Source organism: Aquila chrysaetos, chromosome 16 (assembly GCF_900496995.4).
Source record: "Aquila chrysaetos chrysaetos chromosome 16, bAquChr1.4, whole genome shotgun sequence".
In the NCBI taxonomy this organism is placed as follows: Eukaryota; Metazoa; Chordata; class Aves; order Accipitriformes; family Accipitridae; genus Aquila; species Aquila chrysaetos.
The window spans coordinates 16,302,017-16,324,969 of record NC_044019.1 but is presented as its reverse complement, the minus strand read 5'-3'; the positions used below and the strand labels follow the sequence as shown (position 1 = coordinate 16,324,969).

Here is a 22,953-nt window from a genome sequence, read left to right as displayed (position 1 = left end):
TAAGCTTGTCTGTACTACACCAACCATCTAGAACATACAGCCTTTGATTTAGTTGTCAAATATATATTCTCCTAGGTATACCAGAGTATTTTAAGAGTCATGAACACATTCACACAATTCAGGCCTAGTCATTATTGTAAACACTTAAGCTATTACGCACTCCCACTTTCTTAGAGTATCAAAGTACCCCAGCCAGATATTCAATACTGATCAAATAATACAGAGATTGTAATTTACAGACAAAACAGTACTGGCATAATTTGTTTATTGTACTGTGAGCATCAGTATATATTAAGAGACAAAGAAAACATGACTTCCAGGACAAAGAAAAAAACCTGGAGACTTAAAGTTTTGCTCAGTATCAATCACGGAGAGCCTATAAATTATCTGCTGGAATGCTTTCAGCCCAAAAGCTTGGCTTCTACAATTACAGAACACTGAAGAATATAAGATGTTCTGGATCCCAAAAGCCACATACCTAAGGTTAAATTGTAAAAGACCTGAAAAGACACTAGGTAAAATTTATAAACTTGTTTTCTTCTGGGACAGATTGATCTTATCTCCAAGACTCAGGGCCATTCCCTGTAAGGAAAAGAAAGATGACACTCATGACACAGATACTTCAAAATAACTTTACCTAATCTATATTAAAATGGAAGTTCCATATATAGAAAGCTATGAAGTTAGTGGCATGGAAATTAAAGTATTTCTAACTGTTAATTTATTTGTATACATTATAGTGCATACTTTCTTAACACTAGGTAAATGCTAGATCTACATATATTATTGAAACAATGAAACTTAAAAGAGCTAGCAACTGCTAAATCTGTTATCAACACAAAAGGCAGAAGACGAAACAAATTAAAGCCTTTTGACCTCCCAGCAGTTGGAAGTATGCTGTCACTGGAGAAATTACAATTGTCAGTCCAGTTACTAAAATTCAACTATTGAAAGTCTCAGTGCTGGTGCTAGCACTCAATGCACTAAAGCTGCAGGAAATAATTTAATCATAGAACCATATTAATATTGCATAGAAACTGAAGAAATCTCAAAAGAAACTCCATGAATAAATCCACGTAATCAATAGCAGAATGATTTTGAGTTGAAACCAAACTGGCATATGTAATTGAATGTAGTCTTATGTAAAAATGCCGCTGTAAACATATCAGAAACATTAATTCATTTAAACCACTCCAAAATCTTTACAGTGACATCACATAAACTAAATGGTTTCTTTCAATGTGAAAACTCTCAAGTAGTCCTTTATTGCACGCTGTTTAAAAGACTTTTATTGGCACCCTGGTTTTTTTTATTAAACGGTTGTAAATCTTGTACTTCTTTTTAGTTGGGAGGTAGAAGTTCTAAAATTCAAAGCAGACGCAGATGTACCTAGAGAAAATAATCTTACTGAAAGACTTTGGGTTTTGTTTTGTTGTTTTTAAAAAGAACCAGTGAACAGCAATTACATGCATAAAATTCCTTGCTGTGTGAAACTGAAACGTGTAATTTAGTAGGAAACAGATCACAGTGCCTTCGGGAGCATTTGATCTTTATTTAAAAGCAAAGAGAATATATAACATCCTATTTGCAGCACTATAGATAAAATAAGTACATCTTGGCCCAAAGACCTATTTTATGATAATGCACTGGGAGAAAAGATCTATAACATGGTTTTAGGATATGATTACATCTCATTAGAAAGACAGACATTCTTTCCTCACAAAATCTGTATAAGATAGTTTTAAAACTAAGGCTAAAGTTCCTATATTCATCTTTCCTAAAAATTTCATTTACCTAGTACTAGAAACTAACATACATCCAAAAATTTGCAAGTTTTTAGAGTGCTTCATACATCTTCTTAAAAATGACAAGGAGAAACAGTGCTCTAAATATAAGCCATATTACCTGACTCTTTGCACGGATTCGTATGTGACCTGTTACAGGCGCCTCTGGTCCAAGATGAATTGGCTTTTCAATGCTGACATTTGCAAGTGCATCTTCTCCAAATATGGAACGTGCATAAAGATTGGCCGCCATAAAGCCACAATAACCAGAAAGTGCCTACAGAAAGCACATTTGAACTCTTTAGAAAGGCCAAAATCCTTTAAACACATTTTACATGCTAGGTTAGCTAGGCAGATATCAGTATTTAACGTTTAAACTTCTTTCTTCACATACAACATTTTGTAAAATGTGAGAATCATGCAACGGGAAGCAGTGGTGGCCTCTTTCTAAAATTAATATTGGAAGATATACAATCCACAGTATTCATCAAGACAAGGTAGGATGGCATTTAATGATCTGATTTAATGAACAGCAAAACGGTAAAGAAGCTAAATAGTGGCAATAGCTACTATATTTATTTTGGCTAAAGCTATTATATATATTATATCTTAATAGCGGATAGCTATTTTATATATTTATTTTGCTTTACAACTAAAAGGCTAAACTGGCAAAAGAAAGGTAAATTTTGACAGAGAAGGAAGAAACTTGGAGCTACTGAAAAAAACCTTTATAAAAGCAGATGGTCCCATCAAATCTATACTACAGCTTAGCTACTGTGAATTAAAACAGACATTCTGATTTTCTAATTGGGCAAGAAATAGCTAACATGATTAAGCAACACAGAATTTTGATAACATTAGTTTGCTTTTACTCTTTTCAGACCACTCATTTAAAAACTTTGAAGTATATGTACTATTTCATATTGTAAGCAAGCATCTCTACTAATATTCATAACAAATGCTAAACAAATTAAACAATAAAGCACACAAACTAAAAAGGGTGTCTAAAAGTCTCCAAGCAAGTAGCTTACCTTCTCTGGAGTCAGGCATTTCATATTAGTTGACTTCAGTATGTGCTGTAAGTATTCATTTAGATCAACGATATTTGTATTCACTGTAACCTTCAAGAAGGGAAAAAATGGCAATTACTTTAATTAGCACCTCACGCATTTCTGCAATCATCTCTTCTTCAGGGGTCTATAAAGCAGGTCACTTCTACGTTTCTCCTTGAGGAACACCACATTCAGTAAGCTAGCTGCACTTCCCATTATGTGGTGGCATCATACAAAGTCTTCATCTCCTGCCATCCACTTGTTAAGAGTGAGAATTTCATGTTATTACCATGGTTTCTAAAAGGTATTAGGTGAATATGATACTCTGCTGAACATACAGACTCCCTACAGCAAATAGTGGACTTCTAGTCTGAATACAGTTTATACATTGACAGAACAAGAAAAAGCAGTATCTATTCCAAAAGCTTGCTTTTAACCAATGATAAAAATTACTTTTATATTTCCCTTCTAGCAACAAAGCTCTCTGGGCTGCCTTGGGGTCCTCATATTTAATATTGTGGGTCTTGTTTAAATTGCTTTTTAACACATCATTTATGATTAGTTTACAAATTGCTATGGCTTCACATATCATGTATTAAAATTTATTGTTCACAAGTTCCCTGTGAGACACTGAAATCTAATCTCAAGTGAATACACATAAATACATGTAGCAAACAAGGTTACAGTTTGTGTAAAATATCTTCCATTCTGTTTTAATATTTCTACTCTACTCTTCAATTACGTTGCTCTGTTGTACAAGATCATCTCCCTTAAACCCTTTTTTAACAGGTCTGTAACTAACAGTTTGGGCACCCTCTAATATTAAGTGTACCCACCATTTTGTTGGTCTTAGGTAGCACCCATAACCGTATGCTATAGCTGTACTGCAAAGTAATAAAGTGAAAGATGTCCCTGCCCATGGCAGGGGCGCTGGACTAAATGACCATTAAAAGGTCCCTTACAACCCAAACAATTCTATGATTCCATGATTTTTTTTTATTTTTATTTTTTTTTAAATCAACATAATTCAGAACTGGAAAGGCTAAGCACTGTGAATAATTCTGCGGTCTCAGCATAAACTTATACTTGTTGCTATCCCACTTTGAGCCAAAATACACAGCAATCGCCAATCAATTTGGACACCTTCTGTACAGGAGGTAAGGCTCAATGCACATATCTCTTTTGTAAGAAAAAAACTAGTTATTGCATCACTAAGCTTGTGAAACAGATAAGATACCACTAAGAGAATGAGTTACTTGAGGCCAACATCCAATGAAGATGTTGAATGAGATTTGTATCACAAGAGGCAATGCTGATGTAGAACAAGAAACAGAATTATACCTCATCAACAAAAAAACAACCCAAATAACACACAAAAAATAAAACTAACTTTGTTTTCCCACTCAAATTCTGCCCACATCTGTCTGAACTCCGCATCCGTACAAGAAGCAGGCTGGATGTAATCCATGATGTCAATGTGAATATCACTGAGAACCACACAGTTTCTGTCGCTGGCTGCTCCAGAGACATCATACACTGCAATATAAAACACAAACCACCTTAAAGCTTAAAAAAGTGCATTTGCACTAAATAGGGTGCTCAGTTACCACCTGCCAGTCAAGAACAGTCAACACTTGCTCAATCTCATTGCTGACCTCTGTCCTCTTCAAGTGCTTTACCCAGTTGCCACAGAACTTTGAGTTAAGTGTATTGGTCTTTCAGGCAAGGCTGCCTAGCTCATTTAAAACTCAGAGACTTGGGTTCAAGTATCATGCTGGCAATCATTCTAAAGGTAGCATGTTCTACTATGATTTTAAGTAAAAGCAACATAATTTTTTTAAGAATCATCACAAAATATTCATACATTGTAGACTATTTTAAATTTCGTCTCCCAGTATGAAGTGTTTTAATTATTTTTTGAGCTCATTAAGCAGGTAAGAAATGCTACACATTAATGTTAATTTTGCACACTGAATTGTTTACTTACCAATATTACCAAAAATTATTCCATTTTCTGTTGAAGCGACTTTGACATTAGCTTTAATGTTTGCAAAATCATGTGGAGCAAGTGTCAGAGGAGATGGTTTTTCCACAAGTTTCAAGTCACCTGCGTAAAGAGATTGGGAGATGGGGATCAGGGAACGTTAACAGCACACAATGAGTTTAGCTTTTGGAACAACATTTTTTATTTTCTTGTCAATCAACTCTAATGTCTACAGAGTTGCACTAAATACCACCATAAAGGTATTAGTTGATTTGGAATTTTCTTTGTTTGGTGTTTTTACAGTTTGCTACCTGCAAGACAAAATAATTTACCTTACATTAAAAATGTCAGTTAAAATATTAGTGTATTCAACCAAACCCCACTGAAAACAAATGCAAATACTGACTTAAATGGGCTTCGGACTGAGTCTAGTATTAAATTTTTAACGATCAGGCAATGGTTAATTCTACCTTGTGTTTTAATCACTGACAACATCATAATACCTAATCCTACAGTCAAGTGTCTCAAAACCAAAGTTCAACGTCCAGTATTACATGCACTAACCTATTTATAAACAGGTCAAAGTATCACCTTGATTTTGAATATAATTGCTCCCAGGAAACAGTAAGAGATGTATTTTTCCTAATCTTTTAGCAGGCAATTTTAAAAGACTCCTCAGTTCTATCAAACTGTGCAATTTGAGAACACAGCATGAACAGCATCAGCTCTACACACAGGAGTGATGCATCAAGTCAGTTTTTGCAATATATCTGAAGACACCCACTGGGAAATACAGAATTCCACTTTACTGAGCCAATAAGTAGAAAAATACAGCCTGTTAAGTAATATATTCATTTTATCTCCATCATTAGTCTGATCAAATGATTTACAAAAGATTAGGAGGAAGGTTATGCCCCTCCAGTCATATTTACATCAATTAAAAGTATGTAACGTGTGTTCTCCTAGTATGTTGTAAACGTATTTCAACTCCTAACTGCCAAAACAGAAGACAACTAATAGGAATCTGGTTACTGTTCTTGGATCATCAGCTTGGATTATCCCTCCCCAAAAGAAGTTACTGAAGCCTCAGTATTGTTCACAATATTATTCAAGCAAGCCTCTGGTACAGCTGTTGGTACAGGGAAAGGTTTCAGCTGAGTAAATGCAATATTTAAGTACTTCAGGTTGAATGCAAGAACCACCTAGGGCAGATGGCTTTCTGTTGCCTGACATTTGCTCCACACCAGTTTGGATTTTGTCCTCTTGCTCTATGGTAACAGCACAATGGGCAATAAGTATATCAAAAAACCTGTCCATGTTTCAGGAAAAAGGGAGAAAGGGAAATGGAATGTTATTTTTCCAGTGAAAAAAACATGAAAAAATTAAAAATCTGACTATGGTTTACATCATCAGATAGTATTGTCAGTGCCAGTAGATAGGCTTCCATCTTTTGGAAGAGAAATGTATTTTTAAAGGCATTCAAAAACATCCTTTCAAAATAGCAACTAGCTGGCATAAGTTTGTAAGTATTTAGAAGTGTTTCAGAAACTCCTTACAACTGGGGTGCCAATGCCCAGCACCTCACTGCTGCTTTGTTTCCCCCAGTACTCCTTACCTAGCGTGGCTAGTTCTAGCGTGCAGTTCTGCAGAGTATCACTGGTCTGGTTGACCACAAGCACATCCAGCACAATGTCATACTGATTGACGTGGACATACGCTTCTGCGTAGACAGGGTCCGAGAAACCTGTCAGTTGAGTAACCTGTGAAAGAAAAGATTTTAAGGTATTTTCTTTTCATAAACCAGTTTAAAACATGGAATCATGTCAAACAAAAAATAAGAATAAAGTACAATTAAATCCATTACTCTAATATGAGCCTCCAAATCAAGCAGGTGTGCAAAGAGCTTTTAATTTCACTGAACTAACTTCCTAGTAAGAAAAAAGGAAAAAAATAAAAAGAAAATTGGAAATAACACTGCAAAAAATCACCACAAGTTTTGTCTAGAAAATAGTATTTAAAGAAGTTGTGATGTTTAGGAAGTCTAAAGTTAATGCATAAGTCTTCCAAAATAAACAGATTTCATTGATTTATAGCTAAACACACAGTGACTGTCTGTATTATTCATACATATAAATTTTAACTTCCTTCACATGTCCTTTTGCATACACACTACAATTATAAAACCTTTCCAGATGAAATGTATTCTGAATTCGTGTGTTCCTAAAATATGGACTGTAATACTATTTATTTTTAAAAAGATGAGCAGGACAAAGAAATGCTGACTTAAAATGAAAAGGTAACTTTAAACAGTAAAAAGAATTCATCCAGACTTTTAAAGAATAAAAGTCTGTTTTTTTAACTCTAACTAATGAATGAATCATGGTATTTCTTCTCTTTGGACTGTCTCTGTGTGTCCTGGTATCCAGCAACAAAAAAAGGTATAAGGGGCAAAACAAGGATGCACTGCACTTGGCAATAGGATATGGCAGCTAAAGAAAGAAAGGAATTCTTAATCACTCGTGAAATCTCTTCTCTCCTCCCTGTGAACCTTACTGGGCTCTTCAGACCAGCAAACTATCTTAAGTTCTTCTCCACATCCCACAAGCTCAGCACTCTCCAAGTCTCCTCCTTATTCTTCCTCTCCCACGTGAAGAAGGTAACAACTTTAAGCACAAGGGCTTTTCTCTTTCTCCTGATCCTAATCAGGGAATACCTGGGTCCTTCCAATCAACCAGCATAGCCTGGTTCATCAGTTCCAGTCTGTGATCCCAAAATCCCAAAAATCCCAAAGCTGATTCTGTGCATAAGCAGCACAAAGTGTATATAATTAAAACACTGACTTTCACATTACCTTATTAAGTTTGGATGCAAGAGGATCAGCAGCCTCTTTCCTCTGTGTGTTTCCCATTGCTGCAAGAAGGCTAAGCTGAAACTGGTCTTCTTTTGAGCTCATTTCATTTTTAGCAGTAAGCTGCATGAAGGAAATAGGATCGTCTGGCTGAACCGTCACATTCCTCTTCTCAGATTCTTTCTGCAGCAAGAGAAATATTCAAGAATTCACAATGAATTCCATTTCTTAGCACAGAAACACAGCCAAATAACGGCTGACTTAGAGTCAAATGGTGACATTTCTGGGACCAGCTTGGATGTGAACATCCATAAAAAACTCCAAGTGCTTATTGTTACACACTTATAATAGCTCACCTTCTGGGAAAGTTTCTCCTCTTCTAGCTTGGCTGACAGCATATGAGAGAGGGACTGCCTGCATTCTTTGTTGAAAATATCATTCATGAGAGGAGAACATTCTGACAAAACTTTCAGACACAAGGAAATACGATCCACATCGTCATCTGTAATTGGCTTCTTGGGAAGAGAGGACTTTCCCAAATGGAGGATAGTGGCCATCAGCAGCATAGCTTCAGCAATAAAGGACTGAGAAGGAGGACAAAGGAAAGTGAATGGAAGGAGGTTATTGCATTTTACATAGCTTTACAGAAATGTGTATTTCTGACTTATTTAAAAAAAGTTCACATTAATCAAATCATAAGATTTCTGAACAGACACAGCTGCTCACTCACTCACTCCCCCCATGTTGGGATGGGGAGGAGAACTGAAAACAAGTAAAACTTCTGGGTTGAGATAAGAACAGTTTAATAATTGAAAATAATAACAATAATAACCACAACAATAATAATAATAAGTAAGATAATGAAAAGAGAATGAAATATAACCCAAGAAAGACAAGTGATGCACAATGCAATTGCTTACCACCTGCTGACCGATGCTTAGCCAGTCCCTGAGCAGCCATGCCCCCCTGGCCAAGTCCCCCCAGTTTATATACTGGGCATGATGTCACATGGTATGGAACATTCCTTTAGCCAGTTCGGGTCAGTTGTCCTGGCTGTGTCCCCTCCCAACTTCTTGTGCCCCTCCAGCCTTCTTGCTGGCTGGGCATGAGAAGCTGAAATATCTTTGACTTTAGACTAAACACTACTTAGCAACGGCTGAAAACATCAGTGTTATCAACATTCTTCTCATACTGAATCTAAAACATAACACTATACCAGCTACTAGGAAGAAAATTAACTCTATCCCAGCCGAAACCAGGACAAAACCAAGCAGCATGGTTTACAGACTATCTAGGTAGAGTGGCTGGAGAGCAGTAGGCCCTGTTTGTGGGCCAAATTATTATCCAATCACATAACAGGCACTTCACTTTGGACTTAATATTTCGCATCTGTTTAAAAGAAAAGAAGCAACAACCAGCTCTTTCTTGCAACTACAGTGAAAACACAACGGATGACTTACATTTTGTTTCTTCTTTTCTTGAACTAGTGACACGTATCGCAAAGCAATCTTAGTTAAAGTTGTAGCAAGGGAAGCTGCAACAAAGAAATCGCCATCAAGCAGGAATCCTCGTAACGGAGGTCTGCGAAGACAAATGATAATCAGAAAACTAGTTTTGGATGACACTCTTTAGCCTACTTATCTTCATACTGTAACATCCATACTGTACAAAAAAAACAAGCTTGAAAGGTCTCAGAAGTTTGTTGGTTTTTTTTTTCCTCTAGAAGTAATTTTCCAGATACAGAGATAGTCACATGGCCATTTCCACACAGAATAGGGAGGGAAGTGAAAAGTGTAATGGATAATTTCATTGTCGCTCTGAGATGATAATGACTAGTCAAGATGAAGTAGCCCATCTGCAGTAATTAAGGAAATACAGCAATTGTTCTAGCTACCAATAAATTACAGCAAGTACTAAATAGTGCAAGGTGATATTAAGAAAAAAAAAGTTTTAATCTAAAGGCAACATCTCTGTATCCAATTAAAATTGTGAGGGGACTTTATGTATAAGTTATAAAGAATCAATGAGAATTTAGGATACCATAATTAATAATGTCTTTTTTGAATCGCAATAAGCTTTGATTACAAATCCTAAGCAATTAGGCAACTTCCTATCAGATACCATCTACTTGGGATAATCCCTTAAAACAGTAAATTACCTCAACCACTAAACTCTGTATGAGAGAGAATACCGCTTAAATAAAAAAAAAAATTTAAAAAAAATTAACCAAGTCACTCCTGGCCTAGTATGAAATCTTAAATACCTATCTTCTTCCTTTTTGGCAGGTCGGGAACTACTGAGAGCACTTTGTGTTGCATAAGTGCCCATCTCTGTCACCAATTTTTGGACTGGACCCACAGACACCTCTTCTTCAGGTTTTAGCTCACCAGCTTCCTTCTTGATTTCAGATTCTACTATTGGGATCTAGATACGAACAGGAAACAATTGTTACAAATAATATCAAAAAGATATTTTTGTTCTGCAGAAGGTTTTAATAAAAATTATTTGCATTGTTAAGGTTTTTATAAATAAGGTCAGTTACAGCGCAACAGTTTTGAGAGAATTTGAGGAGATAGGCAGATGTTGAAATCTATACAGAAGCCGCCTACCCATGCAATAAAGCTCACATTGCACAGGTAGTCTTAAATCCCTCTCAGAACAACCCAGACTTAAAGCACTCTTTCTTTGTTAGTGGATATAATTAAAATGTATCTTAAAGCTGCCATAATTTTCTGAAATACAGAATTTCTCATCTCCCCTCTTAACACATATCACTTATTCTCAGTATATGCTAGCTTTGGGTATGCTGCTTTAAAAAAAAAATTAATAACGAATGCAAAACCCTAACTAGTTTTTACTTTAGATTTCCTGTGCACGCGCCATTACATATCATGCATACTCAAAACGCTGTTGCATCTTACCTGATTATTTTTTTTAAAATAACGTTCTCTTAGAAAACACACTGCATAATAGTAAGTAAAACCACAAAGAGCTAGCCTAACAAGTAAACACACCTCTCCAAGTGATCTGCGAACTTCCGTCATTACACTTTGTATATCTTCCTTTGTGCTGCAATATTCTCCAAGGATCCATAAAGCTCCTCGGTAAATCCTAAGACAAGAACAGTAACTTGAGTCATGCTTTTATGATATACTAAAACCAGCATCAAGGGAAGTGATTTATGGTCAGGAGGTAAAGGCCAGTCTTGACAAATTCAAAAGGAGGCAACTGACAAAAAGCAAGTTTGATCAAAAGCAATCATCCTTTCAGCCTTAATAAACTAATGAACAAGTCTATGAAATGAGATATATTCTCTGCTACAAATTTATTCCCATCTGTGTTAATACTGATATTCAAGAAATTAAATTTCATTATGATCATAATGAAATAACTATTGTATGTGAATAAAGTCAGCTGTAATTTCTCCAGTTAACTGAGACAAACTAACTTTTCTTTCATATAGGAGAAAATGAGAAACAAGAACATAAATGAATATTAGGGAAAAAAATAGCAAAGCTTCAAAGGGTTTTTCTTCCCCCACTTAATGAGATGACAATGGAGATAGGATTCAGAGTTTCCTGTGTATTGGAAGAACGGCACAGTGTTGTCTTGCTACAGAGAAGTTCTCATATGACTTAACCTTTGCATATCCATCAGAAAACCAAGTTTTTAGAGCCCTGAAAAGTACTAAAGAAGCTTTGCAGATTGCAAAGCCCAGTCTATGTGAGACCAGGTTTTCTAATAAACGTACAGTAAGTACTTCCAGTTGCCTACGAGTGCAAATTCCTGCTGCAATAATCCCTTAGTAACTCTGTTCTAACAAATATATCACTTTAGAGTTGGACTTCATCAACAGTGCTTCTAGCAAGTAGAAATACAATTATCAATTGCACCATAAAAGTGAAATTTGAATTTATTTTCTTCATTCAATGCAACGAGCACCCAATATATCTTTTGCACAAGGAGGCAAGAAGGAAGCGGTACCTGGAAATCATCTACCCCCAAAATATCTCAGCTTCAGTTCTTCTTTGCGTGTGGGTTGCAAGGATTTGGTACATATTTAATGAGAATATACATTCAATGCAAGTGAGCCACAGGGTGCTCCAATGTCTGTTTCATATCATATTTTGGACTCACTTGACAGATTTAATAGCATGAAAAACTTCAAGCATCTTCTCAACAATAAGAGGTCTGAGGTTATCAAATCGCTGGATCGCTTCCCGCACAAACTCCAAGACATCAGCAGCTGCCGCTTCATTATTATCACTAAGGAACTCCATCAGCTAGCACAAAAGAGCGAACAAGAGCACAAACAGCAGAATGGCTAAGTTTGTACAATAGTATTTTCTTTCTACATTCAGAAAAATAAAACTGCATATATATCTCCCATTAAACAAAGCTAGAGTCAATCAACCTTAAGTACACACCAAACAATTACCAATTATCGTAATCCCAAAGTTGTTTTCTAATGATACAAATTATTGCACTTTTAAGTAAAGGTACTCTTCAGCTTGTGTTCTTCAAAAACATTTAAAAATAAAGTCTCAGAAGACAAAAAACTACAGCATCAAAAGTCCTATATTTCTTTAGGGATAAAAAAATCATACTGCTTCATGTGAGGCCACTGTTAGAAACACCTCAGCTTCAGTTATTCTCCAAGTTTTGGGTATAGCCAGAACATATTTAATGACAATATAATTAAACATTTGCATACCACTGGAATAACATTCGCAGCCATATCTGGAAACCGAACACTACAGGAATGCAATGTACGAACAAGCAGCTGTCTATACTTGTCTGTATCTTCATGCTCTGTCACATTATTAGTTTTAATCACTTCCTTCTTCAGAACAATCACAAGCTGCAGAAAAGATCAAATAAATTTGAAGAAAGTCTCATTTTCCCAAAGAATAAGAAACAGTGTAATGAAACAAAAGTAATATATATTTTACCTCCTCCACATTTCTTGAAGACACAAGATCCAAAGCCAGTTGAAGGGTTTTTTTGCGCACTTCTAGATCTGGGGTACTCAACACTCTGAGGATGTCCATAACTAGATCCTGAAACAACAACAAAATGGTAACTACTTTGTTGCTTTAAATGACTGCCTTTTCATACAATTCTAATTTTCAGTCCTCAATGATTTTCAAAGACTTTCTGGATACATAATATATGATCTACTGACAAACAAGCACGATATCCTAGGCATAGGAACTTCACAGTGTTCATTTAATACATTCAACATTTACACGAAATTATACCATGCAAGCTACATCATTAAGCCTTACAATCAAGGCAGCATTTGCCATTGTTAATTCTTATACAGACAATAGAAGTAGCAAGTCATAAACATAAAAGTCCATCCAATATGTTTTTACCAAAAATGTACCAACAGAAGATTTAAACTTCAGAAGTACATTTTTCCATACATCACAACACCCAAAAGTTTTGTTTAGGAAAGAAAAGGCTTCAATAAGCTTGCAGGAAAAGAGATAGCTCACATACCTGTAACACTCGTTCATGGGAGGGATGCTCCTTTAATTCAATCAACCGATCCAAAACAATCAGTTTCACATTATTATCACTTTCTTTAATAATCAAATCTATGTAGCATTGGGCAGCTGCCTAAAATTAAAAGGATCAAAAACATTTTTTAAGAAATGAAGAGGAGAAACTGGCAAATTTCTCAGAGAAATTCAGGAAAAGACACCTTCTACGTTACTATTAAAGCAACTACTCAGAGTTGGCACGGAAATGAACCTGAGAACAGACTTCAAAGCTTTCTGGTCCACTGTAGGTATCAATTCCACCACATTACAAAAATGACACAGGAGGGCTCACAATGGCATCAACTTACAATACACAGGCTTGACTTCAAATTCAAAGAAAGTCATAAAGAGATAAATTTCCTGGCATGCTTTGGGTCAGCTCTTAAGTACACAACAGGGCATGAAAACCGATTTAAAATAGTTACCAGCATTAGCCTGTCTAGATATGGTTTTAATAACAGCTTCTGTGAACAATATTCCTATTCAACAAAAATGACTACACTAAAGCAAGAATGTTGGAATTAATAGTCCTCCTGATCTTTTGACACTACTATTTGCAATGCTTTTACTCTAAATCTAGACTTGCATATTCTATTTTTGAAATTTCCATACAAGTTCAAAATTTCTGTGTAATCTCAAATAATCAGCTGTATAAACATAAATCTAGGAACCCAAGATCAATCAGTAATCAATGTAAATCTTCACTGCTTTCTGCTTCCACCCTGGTCTGAAAAGAATAATATCTATGAGTAAAGAAAGTCATTTAATCACTGCAAATCTTCAGCTTTAGTCTGCTTTGTTAAGTATGCCCAGAAGACTGCAGGTTGGTACCAACTATTGTACAACAATTTGCATAGTATTCAAGCTTGTCTCCCACCAAAGCGACGTGAAGTCCACTAGCCACAGGTCTGCAAAATATAGCCTCAAGTCTTTTTTTGTGACCAGTTTTAAGAGATATTTTAAGACAGTATTTCACATGTGAAGTGTTAAACACCCCATATTACTAAAGCCTTCACTCTTTCAAAGTATCAACATACAGCATACAGTATTCATTCTAGAGCACTAAAAGCTACTGAAACATCTGAAAACATCACTTTTATACCTTGATTGCTGTTGGTGCACTGGAAAGCGTAACTAGAGTACCTGCAGCTTCATACTTCACTGCAGGACTCGATGACTGCAGTAAGTTGTAGATGCAACGAATAAACCGAGCTCTCTCTGATGGATTCGCATGACAGACCTAGATAAGAACAAGCATAGTTGGCACATTAAAAAAAACCCAAGAAAATAACAATCATATAGCTTAACTGCTCCATTATCTTACAACAAGGAGAAAATTAAGCAAAAGGTGACAACCTTTTCTGAGGATAGGAAGTGTCATTCACAGTTGTAAGAATCTAATTACAAAAGCTATTAAAAAGCTATTATTGAGGATTCTATGCAATACTACAAGGTCTTAAAATCTCAGATCAAAAGGAAGGGCATAGCCTCTACTAGCTTCTGTAACAGATGCCCTGCTCATGCCCATGAAGAACAGTCTGATAATACACAGTCCACATCACAGCAAATCAGGTGAGACGTATTGCTCTATACTGTGCACACTTGAATGGTTTATTGTTTCAAGAGACAAATCTTATTCAGCTCTACTAAACAATGACATATTCCTGACATGGACTAAATGCTAGCTGTAACGCTCTTCCAGCAACGTTCTATCCCTTTTAAAAAGCAGTCTAATATAATCTAACATGTACATTTATTTTAAACGTGCCACATTTCCCTTTTACCTTATAGATTAGTTCAACAATAACCAACTGCAGTATGTCACCAAATGTCTGGACTTGGTCAATACAGGTACTCAAATAATCCAAAGCTCGATCCTATACAAACAAAAGATAAATTATTCTAAATTATTCTGAGTGTGCTCACTCAGCTATATTTTAAATCAAAACACATTTTAAAAATCAAAATACAAACAAGCATATATTCAACCCTTCAACTTGAAATTTTAAATAATTTACAAAAACATTGTAAACATGAAGAGCAAATTAATCCATTCTGTCTATAGATGGCAAAAAGAGAGACAAAACTAATGGTAATCAGGCACAAAAGGCAACTGCCTGTAGAGCAAATAATCCAAAATGCTAAACAGAGATTGCCATTTCTTTCTCACATGACTACCAAAGCTATAAAACAGTAGGTAATGGAGCACTTCTCAGTCTGGTTAAGCTCACTTGGCAAAACTAACTACAGTTTTCAGCACCAACATATGCCTTCACCAAATACAGTAATTCTCCTTTAAAACGAAGACAGCACTAAAGACCTACTTCAACTTTTACAGTTACCAAATATTCCACAAATGGGTTAACACTACCACATATGTTTTTTTATGAATATAAATAGTTTATACTACCAACAAACTACCAGCTAGTTACCTAGCACATTTTCAAGTATTTAAACTAAATGAGTTTGAGGACAAGTATCCTTACCTGATCTGCATGAATTAGCATCATAAATGCATTTCTTTTGCAGCTTGCATCTTTCTCATTCACCAAGAAATCATGGATCAATTCAGGAGCATCAGGTATAAGGTGTTCAAAATTTCTTTAAAAAAAAACAAACCACATAATTAAAAGAACTACTGGTAAGGAGTAGAACCTAAGGCTTAAGCCCATATCCTAAAGACAAGCGTTTACAAAAATTCAAAAAGAGCAAAACAGTGATACATAGCTTTTGTGTAGCTATTTGAAATTGTGAACAGACTCAAAGAGCTTTAAAAAAATCATTTCTTATCATGACAGCTAAGACATTACCCCATCAATGATTTCTGTTTAACAGGAACATTCAGCCACACTGTTCAGGTAACAACTGCAATAATGTTTAGCATATAATTCTGTACATGAAGAACATCTTGCTTCAAACAAATTTATATATGCATATTCCTGCAAGGATTCTTCTGTATTTATGGTTGTGGACAATGATTACTATTAATAACGTTTAGATCATTAAGAATGGCATCTGCCCATAAAAATTAACCTGCAATATAAGGACCTCAGTCATATTTAAGAATGCAGAAGCAGTACCTTTTGCTTTTCCAAAGAAGTCCGTTAGATATGAGGAAAAAAAGCAAACAAACAAACAAAAAAACCCCCAAACACCACACCAGTGATTGATAAATGTTTATGAGACCTCAAAAACTATCCAGATCACTAAAGCAAGCCGTGGTCTTCTGCATTCACAACTTTAAGTAGTTTCTGGCATTTACCTATAAATCGTGTAAATTGCAAGAACTGCATTTCTGCGCACATAGCTGTGACGATGTTCTAGACATGCACGAATGGCTGGCATCAAAGGCTCCAACAGTTCTGCTTCTTTCAGCTTACAAAGAAAACGGAGAGTAGAGCCTCGGATAAATTCATTTGGGTGCTGAAGATCCTAAAATCAACAAGAAACATATTTGAAATGCCAGACTCTTCAGCCTAATTGTTAAGCTCGGATGAATGCACTTGCTAGCCTTCTCCCATGCTCAGCTTTCCCATGGTACCGGTTCCCAACATCCACAATGACACCTTACTGTCTTCTTATGAAATACCTTCTTAAAACACTGCTGTCCCACAATACTTAAAAACATGTATTTCTGTGTAGTAAAACTTACAAAGGAATTTTTTTTTCTGCATTGTATGGGTTTTCTCTGATTACTAGGGCTGTGAAAGGTCACCCTGCAGGCATTCCTGCACACTGGATACTAACCTCTAGTGTCTATTAGTTCATTTGCTTCCAACCCATTCCCAAAGAAGTTGAAGGGCCTTATTATCTTTGTGAAGGAGTGTCCCAAATACATCACAATGAAGTCATCCCCAAAATAGTGTCCTTTTATGACCCATGGCTTGTCCCAAGACACTATGAAGATGGTAATTAGGTTACCCCCCATCTTTGAGGTCCACTGACTTGGAAACAAAGAGCACTAAATTTTTGTTAAGTTGTAATAGTGAAAGAACACATAAAAATTCCTTGGTAGTAGGTCTGCTGGTTATCTACAATTATCGAGCTCTGAAGCAGTGAGATGTAATGGTTAGGAAGGAAATGCTGAGCATAAACCATTTTTATATTTATTAAATAATGCAAAATTATACACTTTCTAGAAAGATCCCGTATAGGAATATAAGCAATGAAATAAACAATGGGCTACCTTTCTGTATGCGTCGCATACAAGGATCATTTCTTGCAAAAGCCTGCCATCTGGAGTGGTCTTTGGCACTATCTCCCAAAAGACAAGCAGCAGTTTTTTGATGGTATGATCTTGGAGAGGCAGTACAAAACGTATAATGGTCATCAGAAGCCCAGGTAGCTTTTCACCATTCAGAATCATAATGATCACTTTCTTCAAGGCCTCCGTCTTCAACTTGACATCTCCTTTTTCTAGAGGAGGAGGAAATGAAATCAGGAAGGCTAACATGTCACAGTTAGTTTAACAGGAGTACTGATCTTCAGTGCCAGAAGATACAAACCCCCTCTGAAGGAGTGCAACAGAGCATATCAATAAAATTCACACCCTTACTTCTACTAAAAGGATAAAGAGGAAGCAAGAGATATTGAAAGAATAAGCACGGAGTTCAGACTTAATTCTAGGATCAATGTATTGTAATTAACCGAGTTTAACAAACATCATGACTGTTTCAATGCTTAAATTTAAACAGCTTTTTATACCAGGATACTACAATGCACTCTGATGTCATACGTATATTAATTACTAACACTGCCATTTATGCCAGCAAGATACAGCAGTGCACTGAATAAGTGATAAGACAACTTGTTGCTTATCATTGCATTACTTAAATCTGCCTGAGCCCAAACAGATATTACTTCAAACAGAAAGACAGAAAAAGATTTCAAATTTTTGCACAGACTGGGAGGGGGAGAGGAGGAAACCCAAACACATAAGATAAATATCATGAAGTTTCTCAAAACACAGCAGAGGAATGTACACATTTTAAAAATCAGCAGAACAAAATAAACATCAAATTGACTTGCTTGAGTTTATAAAATGTAAACAATATTCTAGGAAAGGCACAATAAGAGAATATGAGGATAATTCAGGTAAGATAGAGTATACTTCAAATCATTGTCCATTACTTGCCTAGGTCATTTTTTAAGCTGATTTCAGAAGGTGGTTCTGAATCCATCGGAACATTGATTAACGTGTAACACACGTTCTCTGCAGCTGTCATGGTTCTTGGTTACAGAAGTTTTCTCAGTGGAAGAATGATTTTGACACAAATATCAGACAACCTAAAAAACAAGCAAACAAAGGTATCCCAAAGTTAACAGATTTTATTAACAAACAACACAAAAATGTTTTCTAAACTGACTTAATGATTTGAAAGGATTACTGGGTTTCTTGAGAAGCCACATTCAAAAGCCTTCTCCGTTTTCTGTTACGCTAAAATATTCCCGTTAGTACCAAAAAATGAAGAGCATGAAATTTCCCAAAGACAAAAAAAAAAGTAAATTAAATCTTTCCACTACTTAGGCACAATCAGAAATAACTGAAATGTATGGGCACCTGACTGCAGTGCAATAGATGCAGCAGCTTTTCCCTCATCTACTAACCCCCGCTCCTGATCCTGGCTATATATTCCCACTACCTTCCCTGCAGTTCTGTGCCCCCCTCCAGCTGAACTGACCAGAGCTGCAAAATCAGCTGAAAAACATCACAGCAAAAAAAAGGGAAGAGTTTTTGACTTGTTTAACAAGTTGAATCAGTCTGTGAAGGAAGCTTTGAAGATGAGCATGAGCTCCAACAGAGCAGAAACCCAAGGATGGGAGAAAAGACATGGTGGAGAGGGAGGCAGGACTGCACTTTTACTGGCCAAGGATCCTCAGACCAGATCAACTCTAGCGTCTAACTGCTCCACTAAACACTAGTGAGGAAAGTCAGTATTTTTATAGTAAAAAGTACAAGAAAGCAACAGTTCTATCAAAGCTGCTGTGTGGCTGACAGTTCCAATAACAAAATTAGCAATTAAGCTCAATCCTCATTCTCATGTTTGTTTCTTCCTTACATAATAGGCATCTAGGATCAAATCAATCTTTTTATTCCATTTCTTAAGTAACAAAAAACGCTCAAGTTTGAGCTTGCTCAGTTAATGCTATGATACCATACTGACAAGCACAGTATAGAAAATTGTTACTCTTTGTTACATGAACAATTTTGTATTTTCTACAGAAAATGTGTCAAAAAATTTACAGAAAAATCACTTTCTCTGTGCTTTTATTGCTATTCATTTTCTGGAAGTCTTCGACTGAGTTTAACAAATCATTAAAACAAGGAAGATGCTTTATTACTTTAAATTATGATAGTACACATCAGTCAAATATTGTGTAAAAGCACACTTGTTTTATATTATTATTATTACTAACTAATAATAGAACCAACAGAACTGAAAAAAATTATCCCCGTCAAAGGCCATGATTTACATAAAGATGAAAACACTAAACTCTCCAACTAAAGGCTATGCTTTCACCACTGATCACTTTTCCTCTACGTTCAATGATCTTAAGCAGAGCCATACCTCTGTGACATAAAGCCTTCAATAACACGCCAGTTTAAGAAGTTATTGTCTGGGGACACCAGCTCCTACGCCACATCACCTCTTTTATCTGCACAGACAAATTTTGAAATGCAAACCCTGTAAACTCTCCACTCCTACCTTATTTTTGAAGCAGTAAGAAAAACAAACAAAATCCAACCGACCAACAAACAGCCATTCCCAGCCTGGTTAAAAGCACCACCCCACAAATAGCTCTGAGGAAAGAGAGGGAGGGTGGGACATGGAGCTGCAGCATTTGAAGGAAACGTGAGATGCTACACAAGCTGGTCCTGGGTCCAAAGTCCCTTTTCTCATCCAACAGGCACCTAGAGAACCTAAGGCTGAACACTGAGCAGGCAAGCTGTGCTAACGGGGACTGCAGCCTCTTTCTACACAAGAGAACACCACAACTAAAACAGTACCAGAACTACTACCCGAAAAAATAACGGCAATACAATTTTTTTTAAAAAACACTTCTTTCTGTTATGAATTCTATATTTAAGGATTGGATTCTTCAAGCTCGTTGCTTACAAATATCTACATAAACAACTCCTGCTCATTTTTAGAAATATGACCGTTTTCTTGCCTCAACAGCAGCTTTTTGTATACTTTTTCCATACTGTTGCCCAGAACACCTGCCTCAACGCCCTGCAGCTAGCGGCTTCATCTCCAATAATGACTCACTCACACAGACCACAAAGGAGATCTTTGCAAAAAGTAGACCAGGTATCTTTACTCACACAAAGATCTCAACTGCTCCAATTCTCTCAAAAATCACAGCCACACAGGTCTCCGAAGCATGAAAACGTGGAGTGTATTTTAGGCTCTGAAAAGCAGCAGTGAAAAACAACTTTCCTAAAATGCAGAGCTGGGAGACTTGGCAGGGAGAACCACCACCGGGGCTTTCTCCTTGCAAGACACCAAGCCTTGAAATCAGAGTTTAATCTTACAGAGAATTCCCACAGACACAGAAGTAGGTGCTACTCTGCTTCTTCAGCAGTAAGATTTCTCAGTACCTGTACAAGGAAATTGAAAGTTACACAGTTTATACAACGCAGGAAGTCAAAAGGCCCCACCTGCTCTCCAGCTACATCCTTGGGGAGCCTTATGAAGTGGGGTACCTTAGGAACCAAAACCCTCAGAAAGCATCATTTTATTGATGCATGACCTACATCGCAAAACGTAGAAACGTTTATTAAAAAATCTCGAATAAATTTATAGCCAGTTTAGGGAGATTTCTCTCTTAATTTTCCAACTGACTACTTTTCGCTTAAAACGCCTGCCATTTTTAGCCACGAGTTAAAACCTAAAATACTTAAATGCCGCCGTTCGCCTGCCATTCCCCCGAATGCAAATTCGGGGACCTACACCGCAACACCACAGCACCTCTCGGGGAGGCCCCGCCACAAAGGCACCCCAAACGGCGAGGCGGCCCGCGGCCCCCGATAGCGGTGCTGGGGGCTCCCTCAGGGGAGACCCCCCAGGAAGACGCCGGCGGGGCCCTGAGGCCTCGGGCCTGCGGGCCCCACCGGGGCGGCGGCGGCACCCCCGCGGCCCCCCGCTCCCCACACTCCCCCCCCCACCCCAGCGAGGGCCGCTGCTCCCCAGGCGCAAGGCTCCGTACTCGGTAGCGTGAACGGCTCGGCCCGGTCGAGTCGGGCCCGCTGCGGAGCTCTGCCCGCGGCGCTCCCGCTCCGGCGATGGCTGACGTGGAGCCGCTCCTTCCCCAGGCCACATCGATAGTACGGCGGCCCTAGCGGGACACGCCTCTCGCCCGCACGGCAACGCGAAAGGGGCGGGGCCGCCGGCGGCGGCCCCGCCCCTTTCGCGTTGCCGTGCGGGCGAGGGAAGGCTGCGCGCCGGACCGCCACGAGGGCGGGAGGAGGGGCTTCCGCCTCTGACGTCACGGCACCGTGAGAGGCAACGTCAGCGCGGCGGCGGGGCGGGTTTTTCCCGCGCAGGCGGGAGGGTGGGCTCAGTAACCCTCGGGACAGCTTCCGTGAAAATAGTAATAGGAAAAAAACCACACACCCCACACACCCCCAAAATAAATAAGTAAATAAATAAAGGGAGGGGGGAAATAAATAGAAAAAGAATAGGGGAAAAAAATTAAATAGAAAAAGAATAGGGGAAAAAAATTAAATAGAGAAAGAATAGGAGAAAAAATTAAATAGAGAAAGAATAGGGAAAAAATACTAGAATAGAAAAAATTAAAAAAGTTAAAAACAGCTGATCTAATGCTTAAAACCAAATACGCAGCCCTGATGATATTATTTCGATACTTCCATGACTGAACTATTTACATGGAGTCAATACAGCATTTAAAGCCTGTTCAAAACAGCACCATGCTTTATTTATTAATAAATACAGGATTCAAGTTTTAGGCCTTTTTTTTTTTTTTTTTTTTTTAAGTACATTGAGCAGGATATCAAGCCCCTATCTGAGCCCACCACAAAAATTTGTTTCTTGTCCTTTGCAATGTATTCATTAGTGACAACAATTAAACAGAATGATCCAACATGGAAAATGAAAAATATAACGCTGAACTCATTTTGCTTAAAATACAGCATCACACCCATTCTGCACCTGGGAAGCACTGACTCACCGGGCTTCCCTGCCAGACATCCCTACAGAAGTCACTGGTAGTCTCCAATTTTGCGGCATTCAGCTTGAATCCCGTTGGGCACGAGGCACCCCTCAGTCAGAGCGTGCAGAACAAGCTGCCGGGACCAAAGCCCGGAGAGCCCATTTATTCAGCAGCAATGCAGAGACTCCATAGCTCAAGGGACCTGTAATAGGAATGTTACATGCTTCCCTCGTTACTTCAATTTAGGCCATTAGTCAGCTAAAAAGCCCTTCGCTACCCCACAGCTGGCTGATGGCTCTAAAGGAAGAAAGGGATTCATTTCGGTTCCACAGGAGCTGGGGTTTACTAAAGCAGAGGACTCAAAAAACCAAAACACAAGCTGGTTGGCAGCTTCACGCTTATTCAGCGTATGATGTTTCTGGTGAACACTCATAACCAGAAATGACGTCTTTTCAAGCTGAGTTTGAGACAATGGTTAGACAACATGGGGAAACACGCTGCATCCTATTTGTTCCACAGCTATGTTGTAGTTTTGTAGGCATGTTAAAGTCCTCTCAGTTCA

At 37.6% G+C, this 22,953-nt stretch overlaps 1 protein-coding gene across 4 annotated transcripts; it reads right to left on the bottom strand.

The window, feature by feature from the left end:
- Nucleotides 1-248: 248 nt before the first annotated feature.
- COPB1 (COPI coat complex subunit beta 1) lies at nt 249-22,863 on the bottom strand. Of its 4 annotated transcripts, XM_030038361.1 has the most exons (23): nt 21,429-21,573; nt 20,545-20,820; nt 18,352-18,503; nt 17,404-17,633; nt 16,480-16,649; nt 15,704-15,818; nt 15,002-15,094; nt 14,320-14,457; nt 13,174-13,293; nt 12,621-12,728; nt 12,383-12,529; nt 11,806-11,951; nt 10,683-10,779; nt 9,932-10,092; nt 9,129-9,249; nt 8,025-8,252; nt 7,672-7,851; nt 6,436-6,580; nt 4,824-4,943; nt 4,227-4,372; nt 2,816-2,905; nt 1,906-2,061; nt 249-582 (listed from the first exon to the last, which is right to left on the bottom strand). In XM_030038361.1, the coding sequence occupies exons 3-23, from the start codon at nt 18,440-18,442 to the stop codon at nt 523-525; spliced, it is 2,862 nt and encodes a 953-aa protein (XP_029894221.1). In that variant the 5' UTR covers nt 18,443-18,503; nt 20,545-20,820; nt 21,429-21,573; the 3' UTR covers nt 249-522. The 4 variants fall into 4 exon arrangements, with proteins under 4 accessions (XP_029894221.1, XP_029894224.1, XP_029894220.1 ...); XM_030038364.1 differs by lacking the exons at nt 20,545-20,820; nt 21,429-21,573 and adding an exon at nt 22,410-22,863; XM_030038360.1 differs by lacking the exon at nt 20,545-20,820.
- Nucleotides 22,864-22,953: the final 90 nt, after the last annotated feature.

Excerpts from the sequence above, each read along its gene's own strand:
- COPB1 (XM_030038364.1), bottom strand. The coding sequence starts at position 18,442 with ATGACAGCTGCAGAGAACGTGTGTTACACGTTAATCAATGTTCCGATG. Across the intron at positions 16,650-17,403 it reads TATGCGACGCATACAGAAAG|GATCTTCAGCACCCAAATGA; the intron begins GTAGCCCATTGT and ends TGTTGATTTTAG. Across the intron at positions 13,294-14,319 it reads GTGCACCAACAGCAATCAAG|GCAGCTGCCCAATGCTACAT; the intron begins GTATAAAAGTGA and ends TTTTAATTTTAG.